The 17,636-nt window shown below is 49.4% G+C and overlaps 7 protein-coding genes across 7 annotated transcripts; 4 read left to right on the plus strand and 3 right to left on the minus strand.

The window, feature by feature from the left end:
- Positions 1-48: 48 nt before the first annotated feature.
- COCSADRAFT_94659 (uncharacterized protein) lies at positions 49-1,454 on the plus strand (the record flags this gene model as incomplete). The annotated part of the gene is made up of 7 exons (XM_007703670.1): positions 49-193; positions 247-266; positions 327-363; positions 418-485; positions 548-927; positions 982-1,083; positions 1,133-1,454. 7 exons carry the CDS (start codon positions 49-51, stop codon positions 1,452-1,454), a joined length of 1,074 nt encoding a protein of 357 aa, XP_007701860.1.
- Positions 1,455-1,542: 88 nt separating this feature from the next.
- Positions 1,543-3,559, minus strand: COCSADRAFT_162091 (uncharacterized protein; the record flags this gene model as incomplete). The annotated part of the gene is made up of 4 exons (XM_007703671.1): positions 1,543-2,378; positions 2,438-2,789; positions 2,857-3,371; positions 3,451-3,559. The coding sequence occupies 4 exons, from the start codon at positions 3,557-3,559 to the stop codon at positions 1,543-1,545; spliced, it is 1,812 nt and encodes a 603-aa protein (XP_007701861.1).
- A 1,219-nt stretch (positions 3,560-4,778) lies between these two features.
- Positions 4,779-5,647, minus strand: COCSADRAFT_191736 (uncharacterized protein). The gene is made up of 2 exons (XM_007703672.1): positions 5,364-5,647; positions 4,779-5,304 (listed from the first exon to the last, which is right to left on the minus strand). Exons 1-2 carry the CDS (start codon positions 5,501-5,503, stop codon positions 5,019-5,021), a joined length of 426 nt encoding a protein of 141 aa, XP_007701862.1. The 5' UTR covers positions 5,504-5,647; the 3' UTR covers positions 4,779-5,018.
- Positions 5,648-5,820: 173 nt separating this feature from the next.
- Positions 5,821-6,444, minus strand: COCSADRAFT_38431 (uncharacterized protein). Its single transcript, XM_007703430.1, has one exon. The coding sequence runs from the start codon at positions 6,102-6,104 to the stop codon at positions 5,871-5,873; it is 234 nt and encodes a 77-aa protein (XP_007701620.1). The 5' UTR covers positions 6,105-6,444; the 3' UTR covers positions 5,821-5,870.
- A 105-nt stretch (positions 6,445-6,549) lies between these two features.
- COCSADRAFT_121265 (glycoside hydrolase family 31 protein) lies at positions 6,550-9,282 on the plus strand. The gene is made up of 3 exons (XM_007703673.1): positions 6,550-6,695; positions 6,756-7,509; positions 7,555-9,282. Exons 1-3 carry the CDS (start codon positions 6,680-6,682, stop codon positions 9,089-9,091), a joined length of 2,307 nt encoding a protein of 768 aa, XP_007701863.1. The 5' UTR covers positions 6,550-6,679; the 3' UTR covers positions 9,092-9,282.
- Positions 9,283-9,599: 317 nt separating this feature from the next.
- On the plus strand, positions 9,600-11,318 carry COCSADRAFT_162094 (uncharacterized protein; the record flags this gene model as incomplete). The annotated part of the gene is made up of 5 exons (XM_007703674.1): positions 9,600-9,796; positions 9,847-10,052; positions 10,102-10,495; positions 10,569-11,100; positions 11,154-11,318. 5 exons carry the CDS (start codon positions 9,600-9,602, stop codon positions 11,316-11,318), a joined length of 1,494 nt encoding a protein of 497 aa, XP_007701864.1.
- A 2,774-nt stretch (positions 11,319-14,092) lies between these two features.
- On the plus strand, positions 14,093-17,565 carry COCSADRAFT_121269 (uncharacterized protein; the record flags this gene model as incomplete). Its single annotated transcript, XM_007703675.1, has 3 exons — positions 14,093-14,327; positions 14,375-16,354; positions 16,404-17,565. 3 exons carry the CDS (start codon positions 14,096-14,098, stop codon positions 17,429-17,431), a joined length of 3,240 nt encoding a protein of 1,079 aa, XP_007701865.1. The 3' UTR covers positions 17,432-17,565.
- Between the last annotated feature and the right edge of the window lie 71 nt (positions 17,566-17,636).

A 17,636-nucleotide genomic window follows, 5' to 3' on the forward strand; every position in this document is an offset into this window, starting at 1 on the left:
GACCCGCTGTTTGTCTGCCATGTCTTGCCCTCGCAAAATACCGTGAGCATGAGTTCAACAAGCACGGCTGGCGAGTCGATCGCCTATCGCGTCATCATCCCAAGTGTTCTTGGGCCTGTTGTTGCATTGCCCCTGTGCGGCATTCGAATGTACACGAAACTCTACATATTGCGCAATACAGGATATGATGATTGTAAGCAATCCACCTGTTTAGATTATCGAGGACAATGCTTACAGTACGATTAGATGCGATTGCTTTAGCGACGGTACGCATTGGCATTCGGACAATACTATTCCACGCGCATAGGAATTGACAGGAGGCATAGATTCTAGCCCTCGGGTTTTCACTCACTACTTGTTACCGTAAGACGCAGATGTACAACTGTCGACAACTTGCTCATAGCTAAAGCGACTCAGAGACGACCAACGGTTTAGGAAAGCATATCTGGGATGTATCACCCTACCAGTTTCACCAATTGATGAAGGTAGGCATTGGCTACACGCACCTTGTAACTGATATCTAGCAAGTTACTTACCACCATCACAGATTGGTGACATCGCCGGCCCGATTTTCTACAACCTTTCGACTCTATGCATAAAAACATCGCTATGTCTCTTCTACCTGCGCTTCTCCGTTTCCAGAGGGTTCCATATCGTCATCTATGCTCTCCTGGCCGTCTGTGTCATTTACAGCAGCCTTGCCGCGTTTGGTTTTGCCTGGGTGTGCCAGCCCAAAGAGAAATACTGGGACTTTAGCATCACGAGCGGATCCTGTGTCGACCTTAATGCCTTGTTCTTGGCCAACGCATGTATCAATGCGGCGACGGATTTCATACTCCTGGTTCTGCCACTGTTTATCATCAAAAATCTCATCCTACCCAAACGACGCAAGATTGGTGTAGCACTGTTGCTAATGACTGGTTCTTTGTGAGTTGGCCACTTGAAGTCATTCAGTGAAGTTTTAGACTGATTGCATCACAGTGTTCTGATTGTTAGCATAATCAGAGTCGAAGCTGTGGTTAGAGGCATGGGCACGATTGCAAAAGACGGGACTTGGGGCATGGTTACAAACTTTATCTGGATGTCAGTTTACTACTCGCAGAACCTCACGTATACTTACTGACGTTGGTAGTCTTGTGGAACTATGGATGGGCGTTATTTGCACATGCCTACCTACGCTGCACACATTCGTCAATAATCGATGGGCTGCGCGATGCGCCAAACTTGCTGCTAATAATAACGGCAATGCTGTACCGGACCACCAATGGATCGGACTACAAGATACCCCAGAGAAACTATCCTCGGCCTCAAAACCAGTCGCGGTTGTAAATTTTCTGGATTCGAAAAGTCATGGAAGCGACTCGTCCATGGCTCGAACAATCGTATGCGAACAAGGTTCTTTGCCCCCTGTTTCGCAAAGCAACACTCTGTCTACAGCAGTTTCAGCAGTGTGAGTTTGGATCATTAATAGTGTCTATACCACTTTAGCTCGATTGGAACAAACCCTATATGCGCTTGTGCGCATTGGACTTGGAATTACTTCTACTTTCGCATCCCGTTTGCGACCTTCTCGGCCAACATGTACAACGTGCCTTGTGGATGACCTGGAATACTGAAAGGAACCACCGAGTTATCAACAACACGCAATCCCTTGACGCCGAATACTTGGCCCTTGGAATCCACAACTGCGCCTTCCTTCGCAGATTTACCCATTGCGCATGTTGAACTTGCGTGCCAGATTGGCTGTGCAGATTCTTTAATAAACTTCAAGATATCAGCATCAGAAGATACTGCTGCACCGGGCACAATCTCTGGACCAACAACATAGTTGGCAATGGCGCGGCTATTCCAGGCTTCACGCACTCGCTTGAATGCCGCAACGAGGATTTCTCCATCGGCGGGATCAGTCAACCAGCCCAAGTTGATGACTGGTGGATCGGAAATAGAAGCGCTACTGATTGTGACGTTTCCTCTTGACAAAGGGGTGAGCAACGTAGCACTAATCGAACCAATGGTTGGGTAGTCTTGGCTACCACTGGGGAAGCCGGAAGCAATGTACTCGATCTCTGGCCAATCCTTGGGGAAATCGGCCAGCAACTTGGCCGTACGAGACGAGAAATTCGCACGATTCTTGGACGGAAGTTTTTCAAAAGAGAGATAGCCTCCCGCAGAGCTGTATGGACCCGAGGCGTTGGAGTAGTATTGCTGTAATGCGACAGCCACCTGGGCGGGCGTGCTGAGATACGTGCCAGTGTTTGGGACGTTGAAACCACGTAGTACATTGAGGAAAATTTGGTCCCAGAGATTCTGTCCTACGCCTGGAAGGTTGGAAACGATTGGAATGGAGTGTTCAGCAAGAGTATCTACGGGTCCAATACCTGTATTGAATGTTAGCACGTCTGCATTTGTTGACGAGAAATATGTCAGAGTAGTTTACCGGATAGCATAAGTAGCTGTGGTGAATGAAACACGCCTGCCGAAATGATGACTTCCTTCTTTGCAGAAAGCACATAACTCTTGCCGTTTGTGGTTACGGCTACACCAGTTGCCTTTTTGCCATTGTCAAACAGGACCTTGCCAGCCTGAGATCGCAAGTAGACGACTGGACCTGATGAAGGAGAAGCGAGCGTATCGATATAGCTACTTTTAGAGGTGCTCCTTGTTGCGTTCTTAGGATCGATTGTCGTAGGTGCCCATGCGCCTCCGTCCAATGCTCCACTGCTAAGTCCCTTGATGCTGAGCTTCATACCAATATCTTGTAAAGCACGTACTAGCCAGCTTTGCGTAGGCTATGGAGATCAAAGTATGGAGTCAGTTCATGTCCCATAAGCTACTTGGTTGGATTATCAGACTTACGTCGACCCAGTTCGCCCACGATACCTGCAGCGGGCCAAGCAGCGAATTATCGAATGCTGAAGCATCATAACGCACCGTAGCATTTGGCGCATTTCGCTTCTCCAAGTTCGGCGGAGTGAGCGTGCTGCTCTTCTTGAAAAATGGAAGAACTTTGTTAAAGACATAGCTCTGGTCTCCTACTAGATCAGCCCAGCGCTGGTACGAGCCGACGGTTCCTCGGTGGTAAGACATGGTATTGAGCGCCGAACTTCCTCCCATCGTCTTGCCCTGCGCATAGTGAATGCGCCGGTTACCAGCCGAGGGCTGCGCAGCAGCTACCAAATCCCAGTCTACAAGAGGCTGGCGAGGATAGTTCTCTGCAGTCCCGAGAACAGGCATTACGAGACCGTAGTACGGTACTACAGATTGGTTTCCATTGTCTTGCTCGTAGAACCCGCCGGCTTCCACGACGGCGACGGACGCAAAGGCAGAGAGTCGTGTTGCTAAGGCGAGCCCAGTCGTGCCACCGCCAATGACTAGTATCTCACGTCAGATTACAGGAATACTTCAAAAACATTTTCTGTGGGAACATAGTATTGAGAGAGATTTCCGTACCCACGTAGTCATAAGAAGCGTTTCCAGGTGTGCCCTCACGAATAGCCGCTGCTTGCACATTTGTGATAGAGACGAAGCTTAGCGCGGCAACACTAGCCCAGCGTGCCATGCTCGGCAGATTAAACGTGAACGTTCCTGGAGCACTCATCAAAAGGCTTAGTCGTACTAGTTAACAGGAATTACCCGTTTAAATTGTCTTTGGGCGCCGATCGCAGTCACAGGAAGTGGGATTGTGGAGATATTTTCGAAAAAATGAGGCAAAAAAGGGAATTTTCTCTTCTTCCCATTCCTTCGCTCACCGCTGTGCCCTTGGACTTGGGCTCTTTAATGACGAGGAATAGTAAAGACCTGGGGGCTGGGTCCCGCTCAGCAGCTGAGTCGTGTGCCGTCCTGTGAAGGGCCGACCGCGAGCCCACACCAATCACAGGGAAACGGAGACTTACAGATACAGGTACCGGCATATTGGAGGCTTGCATGTTCCCTTGTCTTTGGCGCGCATGAAAGATGGCTGCATCCTAACATTCGCAGCTCCGTCCAGGCGCGTACTCTGTTCGTGGGTTTTATGCTCCAGCCCGCCTGCGCCCGCCCGTCAGCGCGCTTGTGGAGGGGACCGTCCAGACCCTGTGCCGCAATGCATGGGTTGCAACGTGGTTCATTGCACGCTCCCCTGCAAACGGAACTGCAGAGCGAAGAAAGCCCGAATGTCGAGAATACGATGCATGTCTTGTCAAATGACGGTCTGTTCATGGTGAACGATGGAGAGTTTGGGTCGAATTGCGTTGTTCGGCCGTATACCGCCCATGTCCCCTCCCACCCCTTTGCCCCCTTTCTGTGCTCATCTGGAACCAGGTCTACGGTCTCCAGGATCTGTATTCAGCGCGTATGTAGTCAGCCTATGTCGTGCTTCTAAGATCTAGATTATTTATAGAGGCCGATTTGAAGTAGTTTGAGTCTTTGCTCGGAACCAAGCTTTGCTGATAGCACGTGGTGGCTTTTTCGTTGCTCGCGTGTATCGACGTTTGTCAGGTCAGGCGAAATTGAGCAGTGACTTTTTGTGTGAGTCGCGGATAATTGGTATGGGGTTTCGAGTTCTTTGACAGTGGTCCCTGCAATGTCTATCACTCCTCCCCAGAGGGTAGAATCGCGTGACTTTGGCTTGGCAGAATGGGCTTCGGGCCGTGTTTTGTGGTACCCGGCACCGTATCCGCTGCAACGTCTTTGTCAGGTGAAATGCAGGTATGTAACGTCACAGTGAGTGTTGGCTACTCAATTCGTATCGACTTCAGTTCCACTGGTTATTTACTCAAAGGCTTGGATGAATGTTATGTCTATTGTCTCCTACACCTCACAAACAGCATTGCTGCATCTTCGTATTACATAATATTGAGACTATCTACGAACCGGTCAGCACTTGTCAAATCACAAGGCTACGAAGAAATTGCAACACCGATATTTTGTTACTCTAACTTGGAAAAAAAGCCACCGCACACATTCCAATTGCACGCCGTTACCTTCCTTTTGTACTATATCCAACCAGCCCAATACCGCCCGAATTCAATCCATCTTGCCTACATCAAAACAGATTTTTCTGTCATGATTATTGCCTTCGTTTTGTCCAATATAGCGAACATGTCCTCGTCTTCCTTAATGCGCTCCCCGCCGCTTCCGTTCATGACAGCAAGGCATTGCTGTATATGCAGCTCGTCTCGAAATATCATTTCGCTGACCGCGTCCCATCCCAGCTCCTTTGGTTCTCCAATAAGAACAACTGGATCCTCAGGATCAGCTCGTCCCGTCATGGAGGTTACTGCTCCTAATCGATCTCCAGTTCCAGAGCTAACCCGCTCGGTGTAGCTAAAGAATGGAAATTTATTAGCACTTGTTTCAAACAGTGTGTGCAGAGTAGTCCTTACCGTATTGTGAACGATAGTGGTCTGTTTCCGCTGAACACTTCCAGATATATGGGCAGATGGACTTGTTCTATGTGAGATTGGAAGTCCTCCGGTGTTACTTCGGGACGACGGGTGTAGAACACCATCACTGTAATTGTCATGTTTGCGGTGCCACCGGGGTTCGGAACAAGGCCTGCAAAGGAGAAAAAAACAAGTAGTATCGTTAAAATGGGCCGAGTTGGAATGCAATGCGGTTTTGTAGATGATCGCAAAAGGCGGAGGATAACAGCTGTTTTGGACCTGTCCACGACGAAGCTACCGGCGGAATCACACGCCGGTTTATGTTTTTTTAAACTATTAGCACATGATCGGCTTACCGTCAATGCACAGGCTACATTCCAAAAGGGGTTCAACACGCAGTGACTGCGCCGAAACTTTGAGGCAAATCATCACACCTACCTGGCGATCAGAACCACTTGTTGCCTCGTAAGTCGTGGCGGATAGTGGGGCACGTAATGGACGATTCGCTCAAGGCAAGTCAAACGGCTGATACTGACTCTCGATTACTGTTTCTTGTTCTCCTTGCTTCTGTTCCACGGAGCTAGCTGCGGCACTTGACAATTGGCCTGTTTTCGAGACTGTGCCGCACTCCAAAATCAATATTCCAAGACTTATCAGTGGGTACTGACGTTTGAAAGTAACCAAGTCGCTATTATTCAGTTGACGGTTGCTGCTCGTTGGGGTCGCAGCGACCCCTTGCATAGTATAGGGGGTGGTGAAAAACCAGTTTGCCCTCGGGGCTGGGCAACGGCGACAACGGGCGCTGGGCTGGAAAGCCTATTACCCCCTTGATGCCAGCACTTCAGCATCGCGAGAGATAAGATGATAAAAAAGAGCCGCGTCGGCGGCGTACGACGTCTTGTAGTCGGTATCGGAGCGTACCCCGTACCCCTTTTGACCGTTGGTGGAGCCCGCGCACCGACTCCGAAGTGGGTCTCGAAGATTAACTGAATTGGGCACTATCATTTTCGCACCATACAACTAAAGAAGATGGGAGGGTTCAATCTGATTCAGACATGCAAAAGTCAACTCTGAAGCGTCCATTGATGGGGTGTTTGGTGTGCTACCCCGCGTTGTGAGGGGTAGCGGACTATCTGCCACCGAAGCATCCGTCCACATGCTCGCAGCGACACTCCACGGGCCGGACCGCGCATCCGAGCGTCAAGATGGTACCTCTGCTCATCTTGAGATATTTTGAGATGAAAAGAGCGACCAAAGTTCAGTGGCGCTGACACTTCTAGCTGAACATTGCCTACAAGCACACATCGACCGAGAAGATGAAGTTTCGCGATGGTATGTATCGTTGCAAACTGCCAACATTGATTTATTTAAATTTTGGCTAATGCAACCTAGGGATGTGGCTGGTCAATGACCGCTTTACAGTCCAGCATGCAGAGGAAGTATACACAGTTACCCCTCGCGAAGACAAAAAGGCAATCACACTGCTCTGTCCGAGTAAGAAGATATTCTCTCGTGGCGATACCCTCAACTTGAGCACGATATCCGTTGAAGTCGAAGCCCAGTTCGATGGCGTCATCTCCCTCGAAGTCACGCACTTTGCCGGTGCTAGGCGCCTTGGTCCGGATTTTGATCTCTTCCCGGACGGGAAGCCCGAGTGCAAGGGTGAGGTTGTAAAGAAGGACAAAGGTACCACAATCACCTCAGGGGCATTGAGCGCCACTGTCGGTTCCGATGAGCACACTTTTGATATCAAATTCCACGCCACCGATGGATCAAAATCGTTGACCGCACTTGGCCACCGCAGTGTAGGCCTTGCCTACTCACCGGCTTTGAGCACACCTAAGACTGCTGGAGACCTGGGTGCTCACAAGCATTACATGTTCACTCAGACTGACTTGGGCGTCGGTGAAACCATTCATGGGCTTGGTGAGCGTTTTGGAGCCTGGAACAAGGTCGGCCAAAATATTGAAATTTGGAATGAAGACGGCGGCACATCGAGTGAGCAAGCCTACAAGAACGTATCGTTCTGGCTGAGCTCCAGAGGCTATGGCGTCTTCATTGATACTCCCGATAAGATTGACCTAGAAATTGGAAGCGAAAGGTGTGCTAGACTGCAGACTACAGTTGAAGGACAACGATTGAAATGGTAAGATTGCCAGATACCGGGACATGACAACGACTGACCCTTAAGGTATCTCATCTATGGTCCTACTCCAAAGGAAGTTCTCACAAAGTACTCCATCCTCACTGGAAAATCGAACCGTGTGCCTGCATGGTCGTATGGACTGTGGCTCAGCACCTCTTTCACAACTTCTTACGATGAAAAGACAGTCCGCCATTTCGTTGAGAAGATGTCCGAATCCAAAATTCCCGTTGAGGTCTTCCATTTTGACTGTTTTTGGCTCCGCGCTTTTCACTGGTGCGACTTCATTTGGGACCCTGAGTCCTTCTCCGACCCTGCAGGTCAAATCACGCGCATGAAAAAAGACGGACTCATCAACAAAGTCAGCGTCTGGACAAACCCTTACATCGGTCAAGCAAGTTCTGTCTTCCAATATGCAGCCGACAAAGGCTATCTGCTCAAGAAGACAAACGGCGATGTGTGGCAGTGGGATCTCTGGCAGACGGGCATGGGTATTGTCGACTTCACGAACCCCGAAGCATGCGACTGGTTCAGGGACTGCATGGAGAAGCTTTTCGAGGCCGGGGTCGACTCCATCAAGACCGACTTTGGCGAGCGCATTCCCACCAAGGAGGTCCAGTGGCACGACAAGACTGTGGACCCGAACCGCATGCACAACTATTACGCCTTCATCTACAACAAGATAGTATACGAGGCAGTCCAGAAGCGATACGGAAAGCATGAAGCTATCCTGTTTGCGCGTACGGCATGCGCTGGCTCCCAGAGATTTCCACTTCACTGGGGAGGTGACTGCGAGTCTACCCCTGCTGCGTTATCCGAGTCAGTACGTGGGGGTCTGAGTCTGGGACTTGCATCATTCACATTTTGGACAAGCGACATTGGAGGGTTCGAGGGCAAGCCACCCCCTTGGATTTACAAGCGTTGGGTTGCATTTGGCCTACTCAATTCTCACAGTCGACTTCACGGCTCAAACTCGTACCGCGTGCCATGGCTGGTCGACGACTCTTCTACAGAGCCCGAGAGTTGTACTGATGTGCTGCGACATTGGGTGCAACTCAAGCGTAGCCTTATGCCGTATCTTTATGCTCAGGCTGAGGAGAGTGTCGCAAACGGTTGGCCAACTAGTGTTCGTGCGGTGGCTCTGGAATTCCCAGATGACCCCACGTCCTGGTACTTGGATCGCCAATTTATGGTCGGCAGCCAAATTTTGGCTGCTCCGGTCTTTGAAGAAGATGGTACTGCTGAGTTCTATCTTCCGCCTGGTCGCTGGTTCAGCTTCTGGGATGGCGAAGAAGAACAAGGTGGCCGATGGGTAAGGGAAAAGTATGGATTTCTCCAATTGCCATTGTTTGTTCGTGAAGGCACCGTATTGGTGCTCGGACAAACTCAAGGCGAGGGCGGCTTCGGATACGACTGGCTCGCTTCTGGCGGCGAGGTTAGACTCTACGGCGTAAAATCAGGTGATAAAGCAGTGTTGGTGGACACCAAGGGCGAGTACAAGGGTATCTTAGAGGTCAACGCTAATGGTGAAGTCAAAGGGATGGATGTGCTGAGCGGGGATTGGAAAGTCTCGAAACTGGGATAGTAAGGGCAGCATAGCGCTACTAGTTTGTGAGGGGTCATGCAGTTCCGCGGGACAACACTCGTTATGCAACATAGAGATCCAACCTTAGGGATTAGAACCGCAGTCATGTTTGCTGCAACTTTTGAGTGTGAGCCGTCCAGGCTCTCATTTTGCATGCTGCCTATTGGCGGAAATTTAACATAAATCCCCGCCCCTCCTACTACTGCACCCCAACATCATTCCACTCTCCCCCCGGATTTAGTTTCTTAGTGATCAGCAATCCGTACCCCCGCCAAGCCGCACGTTTAGAAGCTTATGATGGGCAAATTGTTGGAAACTAGGAGCGGGCTTCCGGCTGAATGCTTGGTGTCTAATACCGGTTGGATGGCGGGATGACCAACATGCATCGATACTTTGCGTTTCGGGGCAATTGGTACCTTGGCCAACAGCTTCTTAAAAGCCGCGGGATACCAGCAGTATCGAGTTATCCCTTCTTACTTCTCAGACTGATTCGAGGACCAGCGAAAAAATGGGGCTCTTTTTCAATTTGGCCCTTGCCATTTTTGCTGGCACGGGCAGTTTTCTCTTCGGATACGATTCGGGAGTGATGACGATTGTTATTCAATCTGAAAACTTTCTTGATTTCTTCAGGACAGATGTATCATCGCCGATTATAGGGGCTGTCAATGCTACATTCTCGGGTGGAGCCTTTTTCGGCTCGTTGATGTGAGGGTCGAGCCTTTGTAGAAGAGGCGAGTTGTATTGACAATTGGCAGGGGTGGGTTTACTATGGACAGCGTTGGTCGGAGAAAGACCATTATGATTGCCGCTTCCATTAATCTTGTTGGTGCAATCCTTCAATGCGCCGCACAGAACCTCGCCATGATACTCGTTGGCCGAATCATGGCGGGGTGGGCGGTAGGTCTACTGTCAATGTCAGTGCCCATTTACCAAACGGAATGCGCTCATCCGAAAACGCGAGGTCTGTACCAACAAGAAAACGCTGAGCTGTTCAAGACTAAAATGGATAGGTCTCATCACTGGAATTACGCAACAGATGATTGGAGTAGGATTTATCGTCTCGACCTGGGTAGGATATGGCTCCTCGAAAGTGCCCGTTACGAATTCCTTCTCTTGGCGTTTCCCACTTGCATTCCAATGCGTCCCATGCATGATTCTCATTGCTGGCATACTGTTCTTCCCGGAGTCCCCGAGATACCTCGTCGAAACAGACCGTGCAGATGAAGCGCTGAGAGTACTCCGGAAGCTGCACTACGATGGAACCAACGATGACTGGGTCCAAGCCGAGTTCAATGAGATCAAGATAACCAGCGATGCGGAGCGGGCAATCTCCGCACCAGGATGGAGGATCATGTTTACGGTACCTGCATGGCGCACGAGATTGATGCATGCTACGCTTGTTCAGTTTTTTGGGCAAATGACTGGGTACGTTCTTTTCAGACACTTATGCTTTGCTCCAAACTGACAGTAGTGCAAGTATAAATGTCATCGGCTACTATAATACGATTCTTTACAAGAATCTAGGTATCACCGGCGATAAAAATCTTCTTGTAACGGCCTTCTATAACCTCGTCGGTCCCATTTGCAACCTTTTCTTCATCATCTTCCTCCTCGATCGCGTCGGACGTAAGAAGCCTCTGCTCTTTGGTACTATCGGTATTTCTATTGCGCTCATCTGTGAGGCCATTCTCGGATCCCAAGTCGAAGGAGCTACTGGATCGAGAAGAGACTCACTATCTGGCGCTGGCATATTTTTCCTGTTCCTCGTCTCATGCATTTTCAGCGTATCATTCGGTCCCATCTCTTGGGTTTATGCTTCTGAAATCATGCCGCTGAGTATACGTGGACGCGGTTCGGCGTTTTCGACTGCAGTCGGTAACTGGCTGGTGGGCACAGTCTGGAATCAGGTCTCGCCCATTGGCTTGGATAATATTACCTATAGATTTTACTTTATTTTCGTGGCCTTTAACATTTGCGTTACACTGCCCACGATTTGGTTCGTCTTCAAGGTACGTGTATATCAAAGTGGGAGATAGAATCAGATTGCTAATTGGTGTTATAGGAGACTAAGCAGCTTACGCTGGAGGAGATTGACTTGCTTTTTGGTGACGAGGACATGGGTACGCTGGCTGGTGGCTTGGACGATAAGCAAAAGCAAATCGAGTTGGAACGCATTGCAAGCGCGAAGAAGCAGCTGGCTGGCTCCAGGGTCACTGCTGTACACTAGATGGATGTTGCGATTGAAATGGCTCTTGGCTGATGGGCGATACTGCGGGAGACGCTCGCTTCGGTACCGCAGTTGCACCTCTCACAAACCCATATCTGTCAGTGAATTTATCGAATAGTGGGAGAGAGTGACTCCTTGAGTCAGAGTTCATATGATTGAATAGACTTATTGACTTGTTGACTTGTTGCAATATTGTTTATAATGCCTAGACTTAAAGGTGAGGTTAAATTGGGGGCTGATTATTACATCAGTGAAATTTTGCATCACATACTTGAGTAATATATGAACCTGCCTTGCTTGATATCCGACACATCGCTTTAAGTCTACACCCTCAGACACAAGAACAAAGACGATATATAATAGACAACTCCCAAAATTGACTGACCGGATCCCCCCAAATCTAACTAAGAGCTGTCCATCAACACTTATGAGGTAGGATGGCTAATCCAGGCAGCATACGGGAGAAGAAAGTTGCCGAAGGCTCACGCGAAGCTTTGCTGTAAGCAACAGCCTGCCCTCTCATCTTAGGCTCTCGGAAATATACTATACAATAAGAACCGATGGGAACACAACCAGTGTGAGTCGCCTTTGCTGCGACTTCCGGCAGAGATGCGCTTGATGATCTGGGATCAAGTTTTTGGAGGCTATCATATATATGCATACCCGAGACGCAATAGCACCGGAATCCCACTTGAATATCGGAGCGAGGACATAACAGGATTCTCGAGTATTATATCTACAAAAAGAAGACACGGGCTCATCTTGATACTGGTGACTGTGTGCCGCCAGATCTACATGGAAACAGCTTGCTTCCAGTTTCCCTCAACACCTGGCACATAGAGTATGAATACCTCAAGTAATTTCTGTCTTATAACGAGAACTGCCTTATACGACCAAGGGACCGGGTAACCTCTGTCATCCCCAACCGTACGGCCAGTTATGCCTTTATCGACAGGAACAATTTTCCGAACCTGAGGACAATACTTGTGCGTTATTGGGGCTTGCAGCGGCGTTGGTTCTACCAGGATAACGAAAGATTGCATGCTAGGTCTTTCAAATTTGGAAAGTGGCTTCTCGAAAAGGAACTGCTGAAGTTCACGAGGGTGAACTGGGTGATCTGTGGCAATGCCGTGGCAGAACTTTACAACATATTCTGGAGATTTTTAGAGCAGGCCGCTCTGGAAGATAGGACGTCGCAGACGACACAGATTAGTGAACGCTACCATTCAAGAGCCATTTTGGCAAATCTGATTCGCTTGGTACCAATACCAAAACTAGGGGACCGCTTCGGCTTTTGAGTCATCATTCTTCGCTCACGCCATTCGAATTTCGACACTCTTTGAGGCCACTCAGCTCATTTTCTACGACATTCTTCCCGGAAATTGCGAATATCTGCGTGTGTATTCTATGAGTACATGCGGAGTATACCTGGCTATCGCTGCTGGGTCGCGGAACAATTCATGATTCGCACACCTACAGGTATAGGGACATCGGTGATCCGACAATACAGTGGGGGAATTCCAAGAGATTGAGAAGATTGTCTCCATTTTTCTCTTTCATATCTTGGTTTGGGGTGCTTCTAAAGAGTTTTGTGGTTACAAAGAGAGTGCAAGCACGTGGCGAGAGTGGAGAGAGATGATAGTTGAAGGGTAAGCTGGGGCAGTACCTTGGATTGACGTTATGTATCATAGCCTCCGCCTTGTTAGAAAAGACATATATCAAGTATTTTTATGATTCCTTCCCTTCCCTAAGAGCCTTGGCACCAGTTTGCATCGAGAAACAATTTGTGCAATGCCCACTTGGTATTCGTTCAAGATGCGTTCTCTCCGCCTTCATTTGAGGTGTACTATAGCTGGAGCTTTGTGTAAGAAAATAAAAAAACATGACGGAAACCGGCGGGTGAAGTATGCGCATGTATAGTGAGTATCTTTGTTCGGCTTATCACGGGTGATATATCATTCACACGTAGTCTGTAGACCAACAAGACACCAGAAGCAAAAATATATCCAAAAAAAGAAGATAGTGTAGCTGAAGCACGTTTCTAGATACTGTCAGTAATTGAATTCGAATGACTCATTGTGAGTAGGTATTGCTTACCGATCGTGCGTCCTCCGGGTTATGAGCCCGGCGCGCTTCCGCTGCGCCATTCAGCTTTTGGACTACCAATTGAGCATGAAGAATATTTCAAATTACATGCAATACAAATCAGGAAGGCTGTGAGTCAGTGGATTGACGTGCTGTTGACCAATCTTGAGACAAATATTTCGATTCAGTGACTGGACCGTGGTGTGGGGGTGCGAACGCATTTTTACCGCTTGTTAGTGCGACTGGTGTCGGACAGTTGCGGCCATATGGAGATAGCGGGACGATTTCGGTTTGCCATGGTAAGTCAAATGTAAGAGCATCAATGAGCTTGTTAGGGAATGATAGAAGCCGCCATTATATCAGACTGGAAATAATGCGTTATTCAATACTAGAATGTAGAGTAGTGTCCAGGGCAGAAGGAATGGTCCAGCTATGCGTCAAGACTTTGCACATATAACGTCTGGAGAGGATTTTCCTTCTGCTTGAACTTTGGATTAATCATATCATTTGGCAAGGAATGACAAGGGCGAATCTCGACGTTGCTCGTTGGTGTTGATGTTGGCGGACATGCATACTTACAATAGGCGGCTAGAAGCGGTTAGCGTCGAAACGCGACTCCACGCGACGCGTCGATAGCGCTTTAGAATGCCTCCCCACACCAGACAGTGAATTGACATTGCCTACACGGTCCGATGAGTAGTTATTCACCAGGCATTCCCTCCTCGTTCGATCCTGCTCTGCTCAACTCGGAACTCGAATTCATTCGCGGCGCGCCTGCCACCCCTTCGTATTCCGACGATATCGACGCAATTCAGCAGTGCATCGTTGAAGACATTGATAAGAAGACCCGCGCAGGAGTCGTCATACAACACCGCGCCTGGAGAGTTGCAGACGTGTTTCGAAGTGAGGGCGAAGGCCTAGTTGGTACTGCTGGTGTTAACACGCACTGCAACCAGTACTAATCCTCCCAGAAACACCCGCAAAGTGCCGCAGATACTTGCCAATCAAGTGCTGTCCTACCGACATATCAACTGGAGACCCGTCGTTTCCCTCTTCACCCCCAGCATTTATTATGCCGCTCATATCATCCCCTATCGCATATCCGCCCAGCTCATCAATCCCACAACCGCCGTCGCCAAAGAAGAGAAAGCGCCCAGAAGACGCCTGTGAGCTGTTGCAGGATGCACCAAATAATAACACCACCCGCAAGATTGGTGGGTTTCTCGACGACTCAGACGATGAAGAGGATATTGCAGCGCTCAAGGAGCACACTTTGAAAAGGAGGGCAGTGAGCAGCATCAAAGACCTACCCGAAGTCCCAGAAGGATTTGCCGACTACACACCACCGACAAGCCAGGATGAATTGGCGGATCCCGAATCGATACCAGTCGAGGAGCTCGACAACTACAGCTTCAAGTCGCAGTCACAATCGCCCGTCAAGCGACCGCATACGTCACACGAACCTACTTCAGCACAACCTATGCGCGGCACGGTGGCTCGTAACGCGGCTGGGAAAGTAATATACATACCGAAGAAGGCAAAACGCCAAGTCGAATCATATGAAGAAATCATTGCCGCGCGCTCGGAGCCTGTTCAGGGAAAAGCGAGGACCAGCTACTATGGACTCAACATTCACGAATTGATGGACGAGGCCAAGACGCTGGATCAAGAGAAGACGCTGAGCAATTCAATGAAGAATCTCGAGTTACCACAACAGTCCGTCGAACAACCCGTCAGCAAAAGTGGCAAGAGCAGTCGTACACTCATGTGGACTGAGAAGTACAGAGCGAAAAAGTTTACAGACCTGGTTGGAGATGAAAGAACACATCGATCAGTACTGCGTTGGCTAAAGGCTTGGGATCCTATCGTCTTTCCAGGATCTGTCAAGGCAAAACCGAAGAAGGCAAAGAATGGGTTCGAGGAGGACGAGCAAAGGCACCGCAAGATTCTACTGTTGACTGGCCCTCCTGGACTTGGAAAAACTACCCTTGCACACGTTTGTGCACGGCAAGCGGGCTACGAGGTTCAAGAGATTAATGCATCCGATGAGCGCAGTGGAAACGTTGTCAAAGGTCGCATTCGGGATATGGTAGGGACTGAGAACGTCCGCGGCATCAACACCAGCACAGCAGATGGCAAAGTCCGTAAAGCGGGAAAACCAGTGTGCGTTGTGGTTGACGAGGTAGATGGTGTAGTGGGAAGTGGCGGCTCGGGCGAGGGTGGCTTCATCAAGGCCCTTATTGACTTGATCAATCTGGACGAGAAAAACTCAAAAGCACTTGGGCAGGGACAGTCAAACACCGGAACCAAGAAGAAGGGAGACAAATTTCGACTTTTACGGCCACTTATACTGATCTGCAATGACCTCTATCACCCATCGCTACGGCCACTACGACAGTCGTCGCTGGCCGAGATAGTGCACATTCGCAAACCTGGCCTTAACATGGTTGTTTCGCGCATGCAGGATATCTTCAACAAGGAAGGCATCCAATGCGATTCTGACGGTGTTCGTCGGTTGTGCGAGGCTACGTGGGGAGTGAGCACAAAGAAAGAGGGTGGAACGGGTAGTGGCACAGGCGAAGGTGACATTCGTGGCATCATGGTAGTCAGCGAGTGGATAGCAGGGCGCTTACGAGCTACCCATGGTTACAAGTCCAAAGACCCGCCACATCTCTCGCGGAAATGGATAGAAGACAATCTCATCAACGACCTGAAGCATGGCGGAGGTGCTACTCGCAGTTTGGGACGAGGTGGTGCAAAGGATGTGGTTGATCGTGTCTTCCGCGAAGGCGCTGGCTTTCCCAAACAAGCTGAAACCACTGATCCAGCAACGGCATTAGCGAGAGCGAAAAGCGGTGTAATCGGTGTTGCTGAGGCGGCAAAACGGCGCGCTATGGATCGTCTTAGGGAGATGGTCGATACAAGTGGCGATTGTGACCGTGTTGTGACTGGTGAGCTTGCTAAAGTACCGGATACCTAGAGTGTACTAACGATGAACAGACTGCTTTACTGCGTACCCTGAGAAGCCTTTCCAAGACGACACCTTTCTCAGCAAACCCAACGCAGCTTACGAATGGTTGCATTTCCACGACACAATCAACGCAGCCGTGCATGGCTCACAGGAATGGGAACTTGCACCCTACCTTTCCAACTCTGTATTAGCATTCCACGACCTATTTGCCTCACCTATTCGATCAACTACGAATCCCGTAACAGATCCGGACGCCCAGCCAACTCCCTTTTCCGGCCCTGGTGCAAGTTTTGCTGCAATGGAGCAGACCAAAGCTAGCAGAGCTCAGTTGATGGCGCTGCAAACAACTCTGAGCTTATCTCTAACTCGCATGTTTCGAAGTCCAGAAGAGATGGCCATGGAACTGATACCCTATATCTTGCGCATGTTGTCGCCAGACGTCAAACCTGTTCTCGTCAACACCGGTGCTGCAGGATCAAAATCGTTTGCCACAGCCTCAGTACGAAAAGCCTCAGAGAAAGAGTTGGTAAAGAAGGCTGTCGAAGCCATGGTCGCAACTGGAGTTCGCTTTGAGAAATCCAGAATCGAAACAGAAGAAGTGTCGCACAGGAGTGGAGGCTTCATTTGGCGCATGGAGCCAGCCCTGGACGTCCTAGCCACCTTTGAGACTCTCGCCAGCAAGAAAGACGAAAAAGCGCGCTATGCTGTCCGTAGTGTCCTGGAGCAAGAATGGCGGAAAGAATCTGCGCTTCGGGAACAGGCCAATCGCAAGCGCCGCGGAGGTCAAGACGAGTTTGATGATGAGACAGAGGCAGGAAAGAAGGAGGAGATGACCACCGAAGAGAAGATCGCTGCATTAAATAAGAAGGCTGTCAAGCGTGACTTCTTCGGACGAGTAATACAAGAGACGGATGCGAGCAAGAAGGAGACGAAGAGGCGGCAGGATCTTGGGGAGATGCAGGGAGATGCGGGAAGGATATGGGTATCGTTTCATGAAGGTTTCTCGAACGCAGTCAGGAAACCTGTCACTATTGACGATATTATGCGGGATCTGTAAGCTCGGGGCCCTTGTTTGGATCTTCCCGTTATGATAGGGATTACGAATTTTACACATTGTCCTCTCTGGATCGCTTGCGTTCATGCCATGTACGCCATTGCACCACGATGTGCACACGGCTGTCAACACCTGCCCTATATGGTAATTCTTTTGTTCCTTATAACCGAAGTAGAGAGAATTGGTAATGCAGTAGTACATTATTGAT

This window comes from Bipolaris sorokiniana (assembly GCF_000338995.1).
Source record: "Bipolaris sorokiniana ND90Pr unplaced genomic scaffold COCSAscaffold_10, whole genome shotgun sequence".
NCBI classification, from domain to species: domain Eukaryota; kingdom Fungi; phylum Ascomycota; class Dothideomycetes; order Pleosporales; family Pleosporaceae; genus Bipolaris; species Bipolaris sorokiniana.